Source organism: Sabethes cyaneus, chromosome 1 (genome assembly GCF_943734655.1).
Source record: "Sabethes cyaneus chromosome 1, idSabCyanKW18_F2, whole genome shotgun sequence".
Classification (NCBI taxonomy): domain Eukaryota; kingdom Metazoa; phylum Arthropoda; class Insecta; order Diptera; family Culicidae; genus Sabethes; species Sabethes cyaneus.
The window spans coordinates 103,764,097-103,786,111 of NC_071353.1; the positions used below are offsets into that span (position 1 = coordinate 103,764,097).

The following is a 22,015-nucleotide window of genomic DNA, read 5'->3' on the forward strand; positions in this document are numbered from 1 at the left end:
TGACAAAATTTTCTTTCATATAATTTCGAATTCTAATAACACCTTTATAAAAAACGTTAGTCAACCGACCGACGGTTCGCTTTTCACTATTGCATTTGTGTTATGTTTGATCTATCTTATATAGATAAGTCTTGCTAGAGCTAGACAAAACATTGGTTGAAAATTTAAATTTTATAATTGTAAAAACATGAAAGATATTTGTTTTTCAAGGTTTCATGCTTTAAGGAACACAAAAACTCTAATTTTTTATTATTTTAGAACGTTTAAACTAGTCACAAAACTTTGTCACATAACATTTCGTTTCTGTTTTTGCCAATGTAATGGAGACGCATGGCGTTTAGACTTTACTAAATTTCGATAGAATTTTTTTTTCATTGAATTGCTGACAATCGGCTTGATTGTCTTCGGCTTGAAATTTGTTAAATGCGTGCTGTTCCAAAATTGTTCTCAATATATTCTCATTGTTTCACGAAAACCATTATTTCTGATGGTTTTCCCTGAATACATACTTACATCAAAGCGCGCGCGAATATTTGTAGCGTCAGCTGATGTGTTCTCACCCGATGCATAATGTAAAGTTAAGGATGTAGGTATGCTGTCGCAGTAAATAATTAAAAAGCGATCGACAATATGCCCTTTACGCCGCTCTGACCTCAGTCGTTTCTCATTGCTCATTAAGGCAAAGTCCTCTGCCGGGCGGGAACGCCTTTTCTCGCGAGACAACCGGCGAGACTTTGTGGACCCACCAGGCGAGCGCCCCGTGTCGTCGTCGATGCGAACTTTGCGTGAGCGAATGTGCGTTCAAAACGACGTAAACGATCGGTCAGACGACGAACTTTGAGTCATCATCATCGCCCGGTTGGCTGCAGTAACGTATAAACAGAATGCCTGCGGTCGTCGTTTGTCTTCTTCCACCCGTACCACACCCAAGGTTTCCATGCTCGTTGCGAGTTTAAGTTGTTCTTCTGATCGGTTCCAGTTCACGCCTCGATGTGAAATATAACACGACTTTTATATTCACAGATTGTTCCGATTGGTTAGTCAAATGGGGAACTGGTTGTATGCGATGAATATTCTAGCGCTGGCAGTGGCGGCTGGCGGGAATAGAGAACATAAGGTAAGTGACCAGTATGGAGACGCATGGTTCGCTGTTGGCTAATGGTTATTTTTGCTTTACTCGCGCAGGTCCACAACATAGTCTTGTATCCCGATAAACACTCGTGGTGTTCCACGCGTAACATAAGCCAAGTGATTAGTTATCCTGGCTGCAATCAGGTTACAATCGATAACAACGTCTGTGTGGGCGCATGCTTTAGCTATTCGATTCCACACACCGAACCATCGGACCCGGGTGAGGTCATTGGACCGTACTGCGATAGCTGTCAACCGTCGGAGACTTCGTGGCATCATGTGAGTATCCAAATCAGAATTGCAAAATGGTCACGCCAACGAAATTTAAATATGTCAAAGGGTTGTGTATTCTCTTTTTATTGTTTTTATATTTTAACTAATATCGTTGTGCATATAAACATTTATTATACCTAAAACATTTTATTGAATTGCGAAATGTTTCATTCATTCACACGTATTTAAAACTCTAGATAATATATTCGTGTCATTAAAAAAATACAAATTTCAACATAAAATTTTATTAATAGGGTAATGTCGTGACGGTCGGGCCACTGTTATTGTCAAGCGCTCTGAACGTGATAGCAGAAGCCGAATGGTATTGGAGTTGATGTCACCGATATTATTTCTAGCCACAAGGTCCTGAAAATGCTTAGAATTGGAAAACCGATTAAACTGCGACATCTTGAAATGAACTTTTTGATCTTTTGGGGTCTTCCGGTCGCTGCTTTCCAAGGAAACCGTCGTTTTCTTGTAATACAATGGCCACCAGGATTTGAAATCCACAATTGTGTTCGCTTCAATGATTTGTACATCAAATCTGTTGTTTTTAGCCGCTGATTTGATAAGAGCGGCATACTACTGAACTGTTTAGATACGGTCCACTTTATTTATCTTCCTCTTCAGTACTGCGAAGTCTCCGTCACATGGCAGAAAGGAGTGTCCTCTGATAGGGAAATATTGCTTAATTGACTCCAATTTTCCCAATAATACCAAAGCTGAGCACATCCTTATCATCGTGTTATTTTTATTTTGAGCTGCACTGCCGCTGGAAGCATATCTGTCCCATGTTACAAAACACGAAAATGAGAAAATTGCACTCAAAGTTGAAAAAGTGATTTTTCTGTGTGTGTGTGTGTGTGTGTGTGTGTGTGTGTGTGTGTGTGTGTGTGTGTGTGTGTGTGTGTGTGTGTGTGTGTGTGTGTGTGTGTGTGTGTGTGTGTGTGTGTGTGTGTGTGTGTGTGTGTGTGTGTGTGTCTACAATCCATCGCCCACTGACCGGCAGCGCTTTTATGTAAAAAAATTACTTGCATCCAGAAAGTTTGTTTCTGTAAATGCAAATAATTTTAGTCCTGGAGATGGAAAGTGGTAGCTCTATTGTTCATCCAGCGACCCATTTCTAGAATGCCTGGATATACACGTACATTCCGAGGTCGCCTTCATAAACAATAAGCCCCGCATGGATATTTTTACATATCCATACTTCCAGAATAATTTTCATTATTCTGGCACGTATTTAATTCTTCAAAATTCTTCTAGTCCAATTTCATTTCGATGCATAAAAGAATAATTTCTACCGTAGCGCCAACTACATGTCAAATGAAACCACTTTTCGTCAATAAATATCGAAAATAATTTTCGATAATTGGCATCTGTAAGAATTTTATCGGGGTTTATCAGGTTTGTTTTGTTTCCATGAGATGTGTTAGGAAACTACTTTAACTTTGAAAATGTATACTTATCTCTTGCCAATCGACATGATCAGCATACTACAGGAAAGAACAAACACTAAACAGTACACTCGCGCAAGCTATATCAATAAATACTTTGATTTAACACTGAAAATTTCTAGAAAAACCCGAATTAATCCACCTAGCGGCGTGACCTAGCCTTTCTACTGCCACAATAATCATTATTTAATTTCTCATGGACTTAATTGTAGATGTATAGATGTTATATTAGACTATATTTTTAAATACCCGTTCCGTATTCCTCAAAATCCTTATTTGCCAGTAAAATTCACAACGTATTGTGTAGAATAATTATATTTTCTTTCCTTGGGTGCGTAAATACATGTAAACGTCATTTATGTTACTTGATGAACACCTTATTTAGTTTTATAATATTTATAGAAAAATAATGTAAACACAAAAGATAATTTTTACAGACTTGAATGAATATGTATAGAAAATTAGAAATTAACCCTCTAACGGGTCTACAGACGGCCTTAACTTTCGGGCTTCAGAGCCACATACGAAACTTGTTTTGAATTGACAATATAAAGTATTTGTTCATAGCAGATTTTTTGATATTTTGATATTAATACCATGCATTCAAAAGTTAGCATCTTTGAAAAACAAGAGTTCAGAAAAATTATTATTATATTTCGCTTTTGAAGAAAAAGGATATCTACAACGAAATGATTAATCTCAAAATTTTACTATTGGTTTGCTTGGCTTCAATTTTGCAATATATCTGAATTAGAAAAAAATTACTGAATAGAGCATTAGATATGAAAACGAGAAATGGAACTATTTCTTAGCTAGCGCTCCTTTAGATAATTATTTTTGCATGAAAATCAAAACTTAAGCTTCTTTTGAATGTACTTTCATGAAAAGATAGTCATTAGCTTGATCGCATCGTTTTTACAATGTTAAAGGGTTAGGAAAACAAGATGAGGTCGAAAAATAGTGCCAAAGCTGCGCCATAAACATGCTTGAGAATGGGAAATACGATCGATATGATTCCCAGTGCTTGTCTTTTTTTTTGATTTATTTATTAAAACATGATACATGACATAAGACTTCTGTCCTTTAAAATTTCACTAACGAAAACAAATCTTACAAAATTTCTGTGCAACGTTTACTTCTTATTTTTCATATAACATTTCTAAGCTCTAGTATCTATTGATTGAAAAGAGCATCTATTGATGCGCAGAATTTGTTTGGAGTTTGTACAAATTTATTTGGAAAAATCAACTCACTAGTATTTTGATCCTATACACCACTATACTTATATACTTAAATTAACTGCTTTTCTCCGCTTTTTGCTTTTCGTGTACAATTGTGAGTAACAGCAAGTGAAGAAAATGACAATTGAAATCTGAAATCAAAGAAAAGAAAAAACTTTTCGATTGAATCCCACTATTTAATATTTATTTGCAACAGATACGTAGTTCACCTACGACGTGCAGGCTTCATCAGTGTCTTATTTCAAAGCGTATACGTATCTGTCGCGAAAAAATATCAAATAGTGGAATTTAGTCGGAAAAAGTTTTTTCTTTTCTTTGATTTCAGAGTTCGTATTCCACGAAGAGGCTTCAAAAACTTCAGACAATTGACATGATTCTCACTTTTCTTGAATTTCATTGCAAATTTTAAAATTGCAAATTGTCATCACATACATACATACATACATACACACATACATACATACATACATACATACATACATACATACATACATACATACATACATACATACATACATACATACATACATACATACATACATACATACATACACACACATATATCACACACATCTCATACATTGAATACAATCAACATTTGATTGATATGTTTTGATTTCACACGTTTTAACGGTTTAATATACGGTGCTTAAGTGTTAAAGTTTGAATAACTTTTGAATGAAGCGTCCGATTTTAAATAACTCGGTTTCGTTTGATAGATCTCAGCAGTAATTTTCAAATAATCATAAAATGTGTGATGTTTTTCATTAAATTAATGCTTATATGTTACATAAATATGTTTTAAAAACTATTTTTTCACATTTCTTTATGTAACTTTCAAACTACAAGTCCAATCGTCATGAAATTTGGAAGTTAAGGGTTTGCAAGACTCCTCTTTCATATGCAATCAATTTTGTTCAAATCGGTTAAGAGACCTATGAGATAATGAAGTCCCATATTTTTCGTATTTTTATACATAACTTTTGAACTAAAAGTCCGATCAGTATGAAATTCAATAGCGACCAATGGGACACCTAGACCTTTCATTTGACACTAAGAACATTAAAATCGGTCCAGCCATCTCCGAGAAAAGTGAGTGAGATTAAAAGCGTCACATACACACACACACACATACACACACACACACACATACATACACACACACAGAAAATGCTCAGTTTTCGAAACTGAGTCGAATGGTATATAACATTCGGCCCGCAGGACCTTCTTTCCATTTCCGGTTTTCCAAGTGATTTCTATACCTTTATACTATATATTTATATAGTAGAAAGGCAAAACGGAGCGTTCGAATGAAAACAAACAATCGGAACCGTCTTCCTTTTTTACCCTATTTTTTCCAGTGGGACAATTGTCTTCAAATTTTTTCGAGGTTTTCTAATATAAACACCATGTTTTCGATTCATATTATAAAAATACATATATAATTATAACATTTGACAACAAAATGTCGAAAATGACAAAATGTAACATGGGACAGTAATGCTTCCACCGGCAGTGCGCATGAATCAGAAAATATATGCAAGTGTTTAGCTGATTTGAGGTTTTCTGTGATGTACTGCACTAAAAATGAACATTCTTCGTTTGGACCCTTGATACTGTTCCCTTCGTGATAAATGAAGAATTTGGCACGGCCACCTTTGAAATTGTGAATACCACAAACATTAACCGTAAGCTGTCGCAAATAAAACGCTTCCTGAACTGGAATATTAGGCACTTGCAAATTTTGCATGTAATCCATGGTAATAACCGCAACATCGTCGTCGGATTGCTCACTAAGTTATTTCATAAGAGTTGAAAATACCTTGGCTCTACACTCAAAAAAATCGACACGTCGCATCCACGTGAAAAATCATGTAAACTTCTATACAGCAACTTACGTGAACTTCATGTACTAGTTAATGGGAAAATTAATAAAACTTACCGGGATCGCACGTAAACTGGCTAGTATGAGTGCGAGTTACCAACAATTCACGTAAATGTTACATGAAAAGTGTGATGGATGAGAATTACCTATGTTTTCACGTAAACTTGACGTGCCGATTTTTTTGAGTGTACGTAAATGCACAGCTTTTGACGTAGGACTACGTCTTACGGCAAGTTTTGAGATAGGGCGTCATTCCAAAAAAATAGAAAAATGCGAGCGTCACGAAAAATGGAAGGTTTTGAGCGCTAATAGCTCAGCGGTTTTCTGATCGTTTTTCAATATTCTTACACCAATCGATCGGAAAATCTTCTAAAAATTGACTCAAATGAAGAAAAGTATGGACTCTTGATGTTGAATTATTGAAAAATTGAAAATAATAAACCTATGTTTTACCAGAATTCTCGCTTCGTGATTGGTTGGAAGATTCTTTACGATGATCTAAACCTATACCAATTTGATATCTGGGCTTGGGAAGTAAGCCAAAACCAGTGACAAAGTTTCCTCATTTCAACAAGCTTTCTTAACACCGCGGTTCAACCATTTTGATGTCCTTGCTTGGGAAGTAGGCCAGAGAGAGAGAGAGTGACAAAACCCCCTCGTGCCAACAGATTTCCTACGAACGCGATTAAACCTAGTCCAATTTGATGTCTGTGTTAGGAAAGTGTGCCAGAAAAAATGACACAAGTTCGTTGTTCCAACAGATCGCAAATTCTTTACTGCGACTGCTAGACGATTAAACCTCGGCGAATTTGAAATCTGTGTTGGAAAAATGTGCTACAGCTGTAGTGTTCGGTTATAATACAACTCTGTATGAATACGCATGCTTGCCGTTTCATTAGAATTGTACTGAAAAGATGTGCTGTTGATAAAATAGGACTGAATTGGTAAAATCCCTTCAACGCGAGGAACCATGGGTAATAAAAACAATCTTTAATTTCAGTAAGGTAGCAGAAAAGCAATAGTTTATGTACTTGATTTTGTTAAATTATTTCAAATGCACAATCTTTTGAGAATTGAACGTATGCAATGTTACTACTTTGATAAATGTTACATACAACGCATGTAGCATGTATATATGTTGCATATAGCATGTATACATGAAGAATCGAATGATTACAAGCATGAATACATGCTACTATCACTACAAAGAGACTTACGTAGTCCTGCGTCACCTATATATGCGGTCGTGTCTTGTACACAACCCTTCCGATTTTTTATCAAACAACAGTATATAACAATGTTTTAGAAATTGCTCTAAACCTGTAAAATTAAGCCAGGGCCAAGTATCATATACCAATCGACGGGATTCGACGAATTAAGTAAAGTGTGTGTGCGTTTATGTGTGTGTGTTTTTTTACGTGAGGAAACGCTCTATGCCAGGCACACTAATGATGATGTGGCACACTGTGGGACTCTAACCCACTAAAAACCCCCCCGGAACTACCGTTAAGTATTACTTCGGGGGGAGGCTGTGCCTTACACTGCTCCGTGCACCTGTCGAGACGTGAACCAATCCGGAGATGGCGACCGTCATAACGTCCACTCCTTCTCAGCCACCCTTTTAGGGTTCTGCTATCCGTGATGCTACTCATGTTCCTTCACCGTCCACCATCTTAACTTCCGTCCCTTCATGGCCACCCTCGCAGGATTTCCGCTATGAATATTATCCTTCGTTCCTATGTTGTGCCGTGTCACAGTGGTTCAGATTGATTTGAGTCACCCGTATCCTAATATAGCTTGTGCTTCTCCTACTACTCTAACTGTCGAGACGTGCACTGATGTAGGGACGGCGACCGTCTTGACCATCCGTCCCTTATCGGCCACCCTCGCAGGATTTCTTCCTGCTCGAATAATCCCCGGCGATGGATTTATTCTGCTCCGTCAGAGATTTCCTCGGCAATGAAATATCTCCCGACTCCGATACGCGAATCGACTTCCTCAGCTGCCGGCAATGAAATATCTCCCGACTCCGATACGCGAATCGACTTCCTCAGCTGCTTACACTGTGTCCATCTGGCCGATGCCGGTTCGCTGCTCGTTTCTCCATTTACGTTGCAGCTCCGACAGAATTTGCGTCACTGCTACGCTAACGGCATTCCAAGTGGCTTCTTCTCGACACATTTCGGTGACAATATTCTCCGCGTAAAGAATGGGCATCTGTCTTCGCGCTGTCTCGAATCTTGGACAGTCGATCACTACTAGTTCTGGCGTTTCATCCACTTTTCCACACTCCGGACAGAGGAGTGACCTTGCATGTCCGAATCGATATAGGTACCGTCTAAAGCAGCCGTGACTAGACAGAAACTGCGTCAGGTAAAAGTTGACTTCTCCATGCTTTCTTTTTACCCACGTCGAGAGATTCAGTATTAGCCTGTGGGTCCATCTACCGTTCACGGCCGTGTCCCACTATGACTGCCACTTGACCATTGACTCCTCTCGCACCAGTTTCCTTCCGCCTGTAGCACTCGCTGTCCTCCTCCAGGATTACGTCGAGGGGAATCATCTTGGCGATAACGCATACTGCCTCCAACGAGATAGTCCCGAATGCACTCGCGACCCGCATTGTCATGAGTCTGAACGTACCGTTTAACTTCGCTCGATTCCGTTTAGTATTTAATGCTGCAATCCAAGCTGGACCACCGTACCTAAGTATCGACGAGGATACACTGGCCAGCAAGCGTCTTCTACTACTCCTTGGTCCTGAGTTGTTCGGCATTATCCTAGTAAGTGCATTAGTGGCCTTCGCCGCCTTCTCGCAAGCGTAATCAACGTGGTTATTGAAGTTTAGTAGGTCGTCACACATTACTCCCAGGTATTTCAGCCTCCTTTGCGAGATTATGACATGATCTCCGACGGTAATTTGTGCCTGCTGCACTGCTTTACGGTTACTAACCACTAGTACTTTCGTCTTGTGGTGAGCAAGCTGGAGTTTTACTCCCTGCATCCAACGTGCTATCATGTCTATGGTTTCAGTGGCCAGCATTTCCACTTCTTCCAACGATTCACTTGTGACCGTTAGTACTACGTCGTCTGCAAAGCTGACAATCTCGATACCTTTAGGTAGCTTTAATGTCAACACGTCGTTGTACATTCCATTCCAAAGCGTTGGACCGAGGATGGAACCTTGAGGGACGCCCGCCGTGATCCTGATGGACTCTCGTCCAACTCATGTGTCGTACACTAGCACTCGATTCTGAAAGTAGCTCCTCAGAATTCTGCCCAATTAGTCGGGGACCCTCATTCTGTGCAGCGCTACGGCGATTGCTTCCCAGCTGGCACTGTTGAAAGCGTTTTTAACGTCTATGGTTATCACGGTGCAGTATCGATCACCCCGCCGCTTCTGCATTAACGACTTCTCGGCCCTCTCGATTACTGTCCGGATAGCATCCACCGAGGACTTTGCTCTCCGGAAACCAAATTGCTTGTTGGACAATCCGTGCTCGCTCTCCGTGTATCTCGTCAATCTGTTGAGAATCACCCTTTCCAGGAGTTTTCCTAGAGTATCCAGCAAACATATAGGCCTATACGAAGCACGATCGCCCGGTGGTTTACCTGGTTTCTGCATGACCGACCTAAACATGTCCGGAAACGCCAAGATCGCCGTTTTCAAAGCAACGTTGGGGATTCCATCCATTCCGGGTGCTTTTCTCGTCTTCAATCTCTTTGCAACTATCACCATTTCCTCATTGGTGATTATTCTTTCTGCGGCGTTGCTATCCTCTTGCTCACGATAGGGTGTCGGGGGCCAGGTCGTTGGGGCATGCTGCGGAAAGAGTCCCTTGATGATCACCTTCATCGAGGGGTCTTTCAACTTTCTCATGGTGATGCGGTATGCGTCACCCCATGGGTTGGCATCGGCGCACAGTGGGACGGTTTTAAAAATAGTGAGACATAAGTAATAGCATCGAAATCTTAAGACATAGCATAGTAGTTGCTTCAGAAAAGTTTCTTCATTTAAAAAGCACTTTCTAGTGGTGAAAAAATATTCGGACATTAGGGTGTCCCCGATCAGATACAAAAAATATTTCCTCTATTTTCAATCAGAAATGATTACTACCTACAGAAAAGTTGTAGCTAAACTATTTTTGAGAAACTTTGTTGAATACTAAAGATTTCTATCTCCTACATGATAGAAGTTATAGAGCCAAACTCTTAGGGACACCCATAAAAACAGTTTTTTCGATCTATCTCTTTAATAACGCTTCGTAGGCTTTTCAAATGTTTCAAGAAATTATTAATCATATTAAATTGCATATTGTTGTCGAAGACAGTAGAGCTCTATCTTTTTTCCTTTAGAAGCTATCATTGGTTTTTAAATTTTTACATGTAATCTTTAAGCTGCTATGAGCAGCTAATCTCACTTATCTTTTGTGAATCAATTTATGCTGTTTCTCACTATGTACAACTTGGGGCGGAACACCGTGGAACATCTGAGGAAAGTTACCATGACGGCAACCGTTTTTAAAGCTGAAAACCATGAAAACCATAGTTTTGTACCGCTGATTAGAGACACCCTAATGTACGAATATTTTTTCACCACTAGAAAGTGCTTTTTGAATGAAGAAACTTTTCTGAAGCAACTATTATGCTATGTCTTAAGGTTTCGATGCTATTACATATGTCTCACTATTTTTGAATCCGTCCCACTGTGCGGCGTCTTGGCACAGCTCCTTGAAGCAGTTAGATTTGCACCGCTTGATCTCCTGTTTCAGCGTAGCCCTAGCCACTCTGTAGACTTCTCTACATTCCTCTCTTTCCGTCTCAGATCTTGCTCGATGATCGCGTCTTCTGGCGCTGAGACATCTAGCTCTAAGTTCGCTTAGTGCCTCATTCCACCAGTACGCTGGTCGTCGTTTGTTCCTGGGTTCCAATTTTCTTGGCATGGTTGTGTCACTAGCCTTTCCGCCGTCAGCTCATCTGCGTCTCGGACTGAAGGGCATCTCTCTGCTCGCAAAGCTTCGACAAAAAGATCGGTGTCGAATTGCTTCGTTTTCCACTTGCGCTCGCGGATTCTATGAACGCTATGAACCATGACCGCCTTTGACGCCTTTTCACAAGCATAGTCAATATGGCTATTAAAATTTAACCGATCTGCGACAATCACGCCCAAGTGTTTTAAACTGCGCCGCGAAAAAATTGCATGTTCTCCTACTAGGATGGCCGTCCTCTGCACCGCCTTGCAGTTGCTGACCAGGAGTATCTCCATTTTGTGCTGCGCAATTTGCAGTTTTCTCCCTGCATCGAGTATTCGATCATATCGATTACCGCAACTGCCAGCATTTTTCGGAAGCTTCAGTCGTAAATTCCATAGTATTAGACCAAGAATGGATCCTTGCGGAACTCCTACCGCAACCTTAATAGATCTGGGTCCCATGCTCGTCTCAAAAACCAGTACTCGGTTTTGGAAAGTGTGTGTGTGTGTGTGTGTGTGTGTGTGTGTGTGTGTGTGTGTGTGTGTGTGTGTGTGTGTGTGTGTGTGTGTGTGTGTGTGTGTGTGTGTGTGTGTGTGTGTGTGTGTGTGTGTGTGTGTGTGTGTGTGTGTGTGTGTGTGTGTGTGTGTGTGTGTGTGTGTGTGTGTGTGTGTGTGTGTGTGTGTGTGTGTGTGTGTGTGTGTGTGTGTGTGTGTGTGTGTGTGTGTGTGTGTGTGTGCGTGCTTGACTTTCAGCTTGTATGCGTCATTGAATCTCTTTACTCGTATTATTGTTGGCGGTGACCAAATATTCTAAATAGACGAGTTTATCAACCACACCCAATGCGTGGATCGATTTGCAACCCAATCCTCCTAGACTCCGTTTTTAGTCTGGTGTAGATTACCTCCGTCATCCCAAGGTTTATAGTAATGATATCGAGGTCGTCTGTGAAGGCAGGGAGTTGGCTACTCTTGCTGAAGATCGTTCCTCTCGTTTCGATGCCCGCTCGCCGCATTTCACCAGTGCCCCCAAAATACGCACCTAACATATAACTCGCTCCAGCATAGCTTTGATCAGCCGCGACCCTGCCCTGAAAGCTACGAAAATATGATACGTGGGCCCGCCTGATACTGCCCTACGAATCCTCTTGCTATTGGGAATAGACGACGTAATAAATCTGAGAGAGCATCTTGTGAGCGGCGTTGACCAGCGTAATGCCGTGGTAATTATAGGAATCTAGCACATCTCCCTTTTTTGTAGATGGGACCGCAGTTACCATTCACTCTTCCGATAGTTTCTCCTCCTCTTAAATCTTTGAAATTATCCGGTGAAGTGCCATTGCTAGCGGTTGTTGGCCATTTTGGCCATGTAGAGCTCTGCCTGTAGTCGGTCCTTTCCGGCAGCTCTACCCAAGCAACCAAAAGTTCGAAATTCACTCAAGAAACGAACTTGGAAGTTCATATTAATTCGGTTCAAATTTAGTTCCGCAGAACTTTCTTGCTGAATAACCATACTCTACATTTGTAAACCGAACTTCATTCTCAAAAAACACCGCAGCAACTTGAAAGTTCAACATGCAGCTTGAAAGTAACTAAGAGTTCGGATAACGATGTCTAAGAAAGGCAAGCTCTATGTCTATGGATCTATAGCTTGCTAAGCAGCTTTGCCTGTAATTGATCAAACTTTAAAGTTGCCTTGAGTTCGCTGCATAGAGCGCTAAGCAGCTTCTAAAGAAACTTTGTCGAAAAATTATAAAATAGCGCCTATCCTGATGCATTGTGCCATCCCTGACGCCACTAGTGACATGAATTTTGCCGATGTGTTGTTCTTGAGTGTAAGTTCGTTTCGGGGCTGTGGTGAATGAGAAATTAGCACATCGAGTAAAATGGATGCAAATCGCATATTCCACCTACGGAGCAGTGGTATGCATCTAAGTCACCAAAAGGGAGTACTCGAGTTCAAATCCCCGAGGTTTGGTTGGTGGTGTGTGGTAAGTTACAAAAACTTAATATTTATGCTGTTAAGATCGACTGAGGTACATATATTGTATTGCGGATTTTCGGTTTTCCAGTCGGTTTTATATTGAAAACGGCTTTTTTAAACTGCCTGACGTTTCGGCCTTTGGTTTTGGTCTTTTTCAAAGGTAATATGATTACGTTTTCTTGTCTAATTGTTGATTGCCAACGGAAGGAAGCTAAAATTTTAACAGCTCCTATTGCATTGGTTTGGTGACAAAATAATGTACACACCTAAACCTTTTGACCATAGTGCACAACTATGCACTGTGCAGATAAATATATAAATATACTGTTGGGGAAGAATAAATGCTTAATGCGAGAAATGTAGATTCAGGCAAACTGAAAATTCTTGATATTAGGCCAAAAATATAGACTTAGCGAAGGTGAGAGTCGAACTCACAGCTCCAGTGTTGTCAAAATAAACTACATTCAAAATTTACAAACATTTATTATTGCGTCCGCCATTATAGCACGTAAAAAGCTGGTTAGTTTAGATATTCTCAAGATTTAGTAAAAAGCAAAGCAAAGCCTAGGTGCTACATTCCGTTATCGAAACTTGACCTTCTGTTTTTATACGACAGACTTCGCAGCCAGCTGTTAGAGCGCAGGACAATTGCAGGGCCAGTTGCTACAATCCTATTGACTCTAACAAGACTCTCAAGATTTAGTACCTACTACAACTAAATTTGAGTAATTAAATCATTTCAGTCACTTATTTTCAACCAATTGTTTCTTTCCAGGTCACTTTAGATTGCTCAGAAAATTCTAACACCAACGGTGACGAAGAAGCGAAACCTACCATTTTGGTAAAACGAGTACAGATCATTAAAAATTGCTCGTGTACGTCCTGTGAAAAACAAACCCACAAGAAGCATCATCACCATCATCAGGAGCCCAACCAGATTATGCAGGTGCCATCGACTACGGCATCGTTGATACAGAATGACATTCCTGAGCTGCTCGAGGTGGTCCCCTACACCGAGAATGACACCGAACCCATTCATCATTCTCCGGTTCATTCTCACCAGAGCGGAACCCACGGTACGACTTACCTTCAGCAGCATCAGTTGAATCACTATGAGCACAACAGCCACACCGATAACGTGAAGAAACTGCTGCATCAAAAGATTAGTGGACTTCTAAAGAGCATCGAAGAAACGAACTCAAAACACGATCGTGAGCAATTGGTCGAAATGATCAAGCTAATCAAAGGCTCCAGTGATCGTAATTGGGATGACCTGGTTGAATCGCTTCAGTCGGAAAATACCATCCTAGACTTCGAACGTCTTCGAAATGAGCTGGAGGTCGACGAGGATCCGGAATTTTTCCCGAAACCCGGTAGCCCCGAACAGGAGGATCACGAGCGTCTGCTGAAACATCAGTTTGACATATTGAACCATCACTCTAATCAGCAATCCTCCAACCAGTATCCACCATCATCACCATCAACGCATCACCACGTGGCTGGCGAAAAACTGGACCAGCATCACCATCTGGCACGGGGACCGCATGGAGCGTTAGTCATAACCGCCGATGAGGACGATGACGTTTCTCGGATGAACCACGGTCACGAGATTAAGGAAAAAATCAACATTCATCCCCACGAGCTGAAACCGAACCATGCTGGAGCGATCCTGACGTACGATAATCACCACAGTGAGCATCCGGGTGGGATTGGCGGTGGATCCGCCCATCATCACCATCATCATCAACACCACTTAGAGGGCGGTCACCACCACGAAAACAGCGGCGAGCAGTCGAACTGAGTGGATACAGCAGCTGGACGTTTTATATTGTTTTAGGTTTCTAGTCGTTAGTGATTTTTTCGGTTCGATTGCAATCCTGACACTAATTTTGCTTACCCTTTTAACCAGCACCACCAATCTTTAGTTGACAATCGAAGAGATCTTTCGTGAGAGGATAAGAGTTTTTATTGCCTGTGAGACCGTTAAGATACAAGGTTCAAGGTTGTTCAATGCATACGTCTGGTAATATGCTCTATCATTATTAGCCACACTTCTAGTGAGGAGGTGTTGTATTTTACAAACGTACATTTACCCTTCCCTATCTCATAGATGATGTTTTATTGCTATATGGTTAGTATATTTATTTTTTTTCTGTTCGAAAGCTGGTCTACGCAGAAGTGATTGGAATGCAGAGTAGTAAGTAAAATTAAAACTTGACATGTTGAGCATTACGGTTATTGTTGTAGTCTATCTGTCTGACCGGAAATATTGAAGCTTTGAAAGAAATAATAGTAATGTTAAGGAGAAAGCTTCCTGCATGTATTTCGGCCATAATGTCTGTCGCAACAGACTTTAAATCAATTCAAACAGCATTATATTCCACTGAAATAAACTTAGAGACCTTAAAGGATCTATTAATATATTGCGTAGCAAATTGAGCCTTCAACTTATATTAACTACTGGCTAAAACTATAAATATGACCAGTATGGCAGATGAGTGCTCAAGAATATCTTGCTACACGTATTTTAGAACAGAATAGACATGAAGAAAGCCGATCAAACATATATTTTCCCAGGTCTAAATTATTTTGCATACTTCTTGCTGCTAAATTAAATAATTGGTTAACGAAATCGAGTTTTCCGACCATAGCCCTAGAATAACACAAAAACCGAAGACCACTTTTACGGTTTCACAAGAAGATTGACATCTTAGTTATTTTTCCATATCAGTGGCGCTTCTTTTTGTGATATTAGTAAATTATTCCTGAGTGCTAGTAATGTTCTGTATTGGTTTTTGATCGAATGTGTTCGGATGGTGGCATGAATAGTACCTAGCACTCACTAATACAGATGTATACAGGAACCACTTGGCCGACAGAGCGAGCTACCATAAGTGTCCCCGGAATAATGGCAGAACTTCCAGTCTTCTTGTTAATGGCGGGTCTTTGAAAACAGCATTCACATCAATACTCGATAATACATTCACGATCAATAAAAAGCATTCAATCAATGCAAAAAAATACTCGTGTATACCGTTTGGTCGCCATCCACCGCTCATTTAAAAACGATTCTAAGTTAGTTTGTCCATAGCAAATCTAAATTGAGGTCCATCGAAACCCAATTTGCGTCATAAGGTAGAGAAAACAATTGTGTGTACAAGAAAAACTTACTTGGTTTCTAAATATTTAATAATAGTGACTTTTTTTTAAAGTAATGCAATCTCATGACCCTACCGCTCACTTGAAATATGAAGATCCATTCACCGCCCATTTTAGAGTATTTTTTATTGTTACCAAATAAATAAAACCCGCGTTTTAACCCTTGTTTTGGGTTTGGCGTTTATAGCAGAATAGAACGCTAACATTAATACTGTTGACTTACTTCACGTTATTTAATACTTACTTACATTACTTTAGTGGCAACGGTCCGTTACCGATCCTGCGCCGAACGAATTATGGTCCTCCAGTACCGTCGGTCCTGGGCTGCCGTTCTCCAATCCCCACGAACACCAGCTGAACGTGCATCGTCTTCGACAGCACACACCCACCGGGTGCGGGGTCTGCCTCGGAGTCTACAGCCTCTTTCTGGTTCTCTGCTGAAAATAGTTTTGGCTACTCTTTCGTCGGGCATTCTGGCCACGTGTCCAGCCCACCGCAGCCTGCCACATTGCACTACCTTCACTATATCAGCATATTTGTATACTTGGTACAGCTCGTGATGCATGCGTCTGCGCCACACTCCATTTTCCATTTTGCCACCAAGTATAGATCGCAGAATTTTACGCTCAAAAACCCCAAGCACTCGCCGATCAGCTTACTTTAGCATCCATGATTCGTGTCCGTAAAGGGCCACCGGGAGGATTAGTGTTCTGTAGAGCGCCAGTTTTGTGCGAATTTGCAAACTACGGGACTTCAGTTGGCTACGTAATCCGTAGATAGCCCGATTCGCGGCTGCAACTCGTTTCACTTTGCGGCTTACATCCTTGTCACATGTTACGAGTGTACCAAGGTATATAAATTCCTCCACTACTTCATATCGTTCCCCATCTAACTCCACCTCGGCACCAACACCACTTGAGCTTCCACGTTCCCTACCAGCAACTATGTTCTTCGTTTTGGGGTATTAATCGTTTTGCGGTATTAATGGTAAGTCCCAATCTCGCAGCTTCCCTTTTAAAGGGCCTAAAGGCCTCTTCCACTGCTCTACGGTTCATTCCGATGATATCGACGTCATCCGCAAAACCAAGAAGCATGTGAGATTTCGTGATGATAGTTCCATTCCTTTTTTATTTAATTTAACGTTATTTAATAGAATAGGTTCTAAATAACCAAAGCAACAAGTTCGCTTGAGCTAATAATTAATTTAGTCATTTGCACTCGGTCTTAATAAAGACGCGATCAAAATGTCGTTCTTCGCTTCTCACTTAAAGATTATTTATTTTGGAAATGAATTTTTATGAATATAGTGGAAATTTATGTTTAATACGTATCATTAAACATACAAAATTATTTTTTGTCAACTAAAGACTGTGAATGATGAACTATTTTAAAAAGATATAAGCATTTTTTGTTTGAAATGAGCGGTAAATGGAGCTGAGCGGTGAATGGCGACCTTAGACACCTGGGAACACAACTCAGGTAGTGTGGGGTTAGCTATCCCGACCCCTGTTAATAGAGCGTGATGATGCTGACCCACTAAAACCCTACTCGAGTCTCCAGCCTCAATCCTCCCTGGCACCACCTTATTGGTATTACTTCAGGGAGGGGCTATTGTGCTTAACGCACACTCTTAGATAACTACTGGACTAGGGTAGTTGGGCTGTTTACTCGCCGTTGATCGGCTGTCCAGCAGTTTTGTAACTCAAGTACAATCTGGGTAGCTGGGTAGTAGCGCATTGACCGCTCATCAGACGTCCGAGCTAGAACACATTCTTTGGACTAAGTTATCCGGAGTAGTATCCTGTTCGCTCACAGCCATTAAGAAGCTTCTCGCGCCTGTGAAACGAGGGCATATAAAGAGAACATGTTCTGCAGTTTCCTCTACGTTCACGCATTCGGAACACGCGGGGGACTCCGCATGCCCGTGCAAATACTGTCTTAAACAACCATGCCCTGACAGAATCTGTATCAGGTGGAAGTTGACTTCGCCGTGGCGCCTGTTGACCCACCCGGATAGTTCCGGGATAAGTTCACCGGCCCTTTGTGGAATCAGACCATGCCCGCTGCCTTGTGGTGATCGAGGCCTTGTCTTGTGGTCGATCTTGTGGTACTCCGTATGCCTCTAGTTCCACGTTGGTTGAAGCACTCTACGCCCTCGCTGATGATGATACCAATAGGCATCATACCCGGTAAGAGTAAGAAGCAGATTGCGTTATGTGAAACTGTGCGATTCGCACTCGCCACTCTCAAGCACATGAGACGACAGGTACTTCCCAGCTTATCTAGGTAGCTTTTGGTTCCTAACGCCGATGACCACACCGGTCCGCCATACCTAAGTATGGACTAGACCACGTTGGCTAAAAGCCTTCGCTTGCTGCCATATACCGCAGAGCCATTAGACATCATACGAGACAATGCCGAAATAGCTGTGGAAGCCTTCTTGCAGGCATAGTCGACGTGGCTCCCGAGCTTGAGTTTGGCGTCGACCATGACTCCCAGGAGTTTTCCGGACCGCGTTGATGAAATAGTGCAGTCCTCGACGCTGATATTTGCTTGCTGCACCGACTTGCGGTTGTTCACCACGATAACCTGTTTTATGATGCGCTAACTGCAGTTTCCTGGAGCGCATCCAATCCTCAACAATGCTTATAGAGCGGCCGTCAATTCAACCTCTCTGATAGATTCACCGTAGACTTCCAAGCTGATGTCGTCCACAAAGCCGACAATGACAACCCCTACCGGGAACTTTAGCTTCAACACCTCGTTGACGTTCCACCGGGCCCAGTATGGAACTTTGCGGAACTCCTGCGGTGGTTGGAACGCACTTCTCACCATCCGTGTTGTAGCATAGCACACCATTCTGGAAATAATTTTCCAGAATCCTGTACAGCGACACCGGCACTTGGACGTTCCAAAGTGGGTTGGCTATGGCGATGGAGCCCCAACTAGCGCTATAAAACGCATTTCTCACGTCGAGCGTGACAACTGCGCAATAGTGGATACCTGTCCTCTTGCGATGCATTACCACCTCGGCTGTCTTAGTGACTGATAAGGAAGAGATGGCATGCACAGTAGATTTGCTTTTTCGGAAGCCGAGTTGGTTCCTTGACAGACCGTTTGTACCCTCAGCAGTGTACTGTACGAGTCTGTTAAGGATAAGCCTCTCTAGCACCTTGCCGGCAGTATCGAGTAGACAAATCGACCTATATGACGAGGGGACACCTAGAGGTTTTCCTGGCTTCGGCAACAGGACCAGGTTCTATCGCTTCCATCTGTCCGGGAAGTGCCCATCTTCCAGGCATTTACTCATTACTACTCCGAATAATTCGGGAGCCTCTAAAATAGCCGCTGGAGCTTACAAGCTGGGGAATTGGAATTGTAAACAATCGATTACAGCAAAGATTCGCTAATTGGTGGTTCGGTAATTGGGCGTTCGCTAGTTAGGCGGAAATGTCAAAATTCACTGTCAAAATGAATCATTTGAGGGGTCTAGAAATGCGATTCAAGATCATATTTATTGTTGCTCATGGGATAATTCGCTGGATTCAATGTCACGGATTACGTCTAACTTTTTAGCTAGAGGTAATGTAGTATATTTGCGTTTTGTCGCTGTTCTTCCTAATACATACAGCCATTGTCTGCTCAAAAACAAACTAGTCATATCAACAGTCGATTATTAAGCATCATACTTGAATGCAAAGACAGCAGACGGAAATGTTTTATGTGCGATATTTTATCGATACCAGAGGTATCGATATTTTCATTCAATATATCGAGTATCCGGCATCGATATTTTACCATGCGATATTATCGGATATCGATACCTTTTCATCCGATATTATAGGTATCGAAAGCTACAAAAAGGCCAGTTCTTCACGCATAACTTTTTGCCAAATTATCGAACTCGCGTTATTTAGTTTTCAAGCTTCCAAACAGGCATGTCTAAAAGCTGAACCATACTGCATGCCGCATTTGAAAAATACAAAGTTTACAAAGTTACAAAGTTTATTTGAGGCGATACGCTGCTGCTGTACCTGATAAAATGAACTGCACACTCAAAAAAAGCAACCGCAACCCGTTTCTGTGTTGTCTTTCATACGCCGGCTTTTAGCGCTTCGGTAACACCCGGGATTGCGTGTGCTAGCTTCGTAAAAGAACTTCGGATATATGCTGGATGTGTGTCTTTTTGCTAGCGTTAGGTTTTCGTATTCCCTTATCTATTTCATTGACTCACACGGCCAACTGAAATAAATATGAAGCACCTTCATTTGTGTTTTTGCAAGCTTGAGAATACACTTCTACGGTGGATGCCGATATCAACGGACTGTTAGGTTAATTATTTCCTGAAGCCACCACCGAACATCTTATCGTTGCAAGCGCAGATTGATTTGCAAGAACCATTTATAAAGTGAACTGTGAAGCGAGCGATAATTTGCTTTAAACCGATCGTGCTCCTGAGCAGTTATTTATATTCTCTGCCTAAAAATGCGAATCTCATAATCCAGCCATACCTTGTGTCACCCAAAATATTTCAGAAAATCGAAAAACTTTTTTATTACTTAACATTAGTTTATTGGATGTTTCCGGACATATAGGGCTTTACCGAAATTAGCTGAAAGGAGAGCTTTCAACTTGGACCCAAGGACCAAACATTTTGGCTTCACTCAAATTATATGCAGATGACAGTGCAGTTGCCAGCGCGTTGGCCGATATCAGTTAACTCGGAAAGGTGTAAACTGGGTGTATTGAAAACTGGTGCTAAAAGTATGACAAATTCAACACCACCGATAAATTCCTAGACACACTTCGAGGTTGTTTGCATGTATGAAAAAGAGATGAACTTGGTTGTGTCGTTTTAGGAAACGGTACTGACCGTATTAGCTACGCTCGGTGTTTTGCCAATGTCTGATTCTAATTTGGAATTTTATTTTTTGAGATGTGGATTATCTTTAATATTCCCCCCCCCCCCCCCTAGAATAACACAATGTGAATAAATAATATGAGAAGGTAAACTTATGCGAATCTAAATTACATCTAACACTTTTCTGATTATAGGAGTTAATGTAAGCATTTATGATGCTACTCTTGTTGGAATATAATAAACTATGCAGCAAATCAGCGGGGTTTTCAAAACAAAATCTTGCCCGGATATTTTGTTGCAATTTAGACCAATCTATTGAAAAATTGTTTGAAACTGATCAGTTCTAGTCCTGGCGTTTTTAGTTAAAAAGCGTCCGCCTGACCAATAAATCTGCAGCGAACATTGTCGAATGGAACGTATACGGTATCTTGGAGGTGCGGAGATGCCGGCGACATAGACGAGGCAGGTGGCCGCGTCGCAAGCCCGTGACGGATCGTATCTGAAAACCACTGACGAACTGACATGACTTAGAAGAAAATCCTTTAAGAACCATCGTCCTGCACATTTTGCTTGCACACTAGCACCCTCTGTTATGCATGTTGCGGAGTAGCTTGCATTTGCAGGGTTTTATGCTGTAGGGTTTTGTACATTTGAATGGTTTTATACTGAACACTCAAAGCAACACTCGCGCGCCGTGGTGTGGCCATGTTGCGTAACATGCTTTTTTGAAAAATGAGTGGTTTTTAATTGGACGATGGAATTATCGCGAGTGTCTCGTCTGTTTGTCTGTGTGAAAACTTTCTGAATATTTCGGGTTTCGCTATCGGTGAATATCGAAGTATCGATATTTTGGTTGCGATATACTCATTACTCAGTATCGGATCGGTCCGATATATTGCGATACCTGATATCGAAACTTTGGCTTTCGATTCCCATCCGTTTACTTACTCCAATTTTGAACTTAACCAGGTTTTCAATATGTATTCCAAGTCACGAAAGTTTTCAAAATCAGACAAAAATAATTTGCGTACCCCTTCAGGAAACTGTCAGACAGCCCA

The 22,015-nt window shown here is 41.2% G+C and overlaps 1 protein-coding gene across 3 annotated transcripts in view; it reads left to right on the forward strand.

Moving 5' to 3' along the window:
* LOC128738939 (lateral signaling target protein 2 homolog) overlaps positions 1–15,425 on the forward strand; it is a 35,942-nt gene extending 20,517 nt beyond the window's left edge. Inside the window, exons 2-5 of one of the 3 annotated variants that reach the window (XM_053834445.1) lie at positions 1,024–1,117; positions 1,186–1,410; positions 13,713–14,784; positions 14,847–15,425. In XM_053834445.1, coding sequence (XP_053690420.1) covers positions 1,046–1,117; positions 1,186–1,410; positions 13,713–14,738 — 1,323 coding nt within the window. In that variant the 5' untranslated portion in view covers positions 1,024–1,045 and the 3' untranslated portion in view covers positions 14,739–14,784; positions 14,847–15,425. Of the gene's footprint in view, positions 1–1,023; positions 1,118–1,185; positions 1,411–13,712 lie in introns of all 3 variants that reach the window. The other 2 variants (XM_053834453.1, XM_053834438.1) reach the window with 2 other exon arrangements.
* Positions 15,426–22,015: the final 6,590 nt, after the last annotated feature.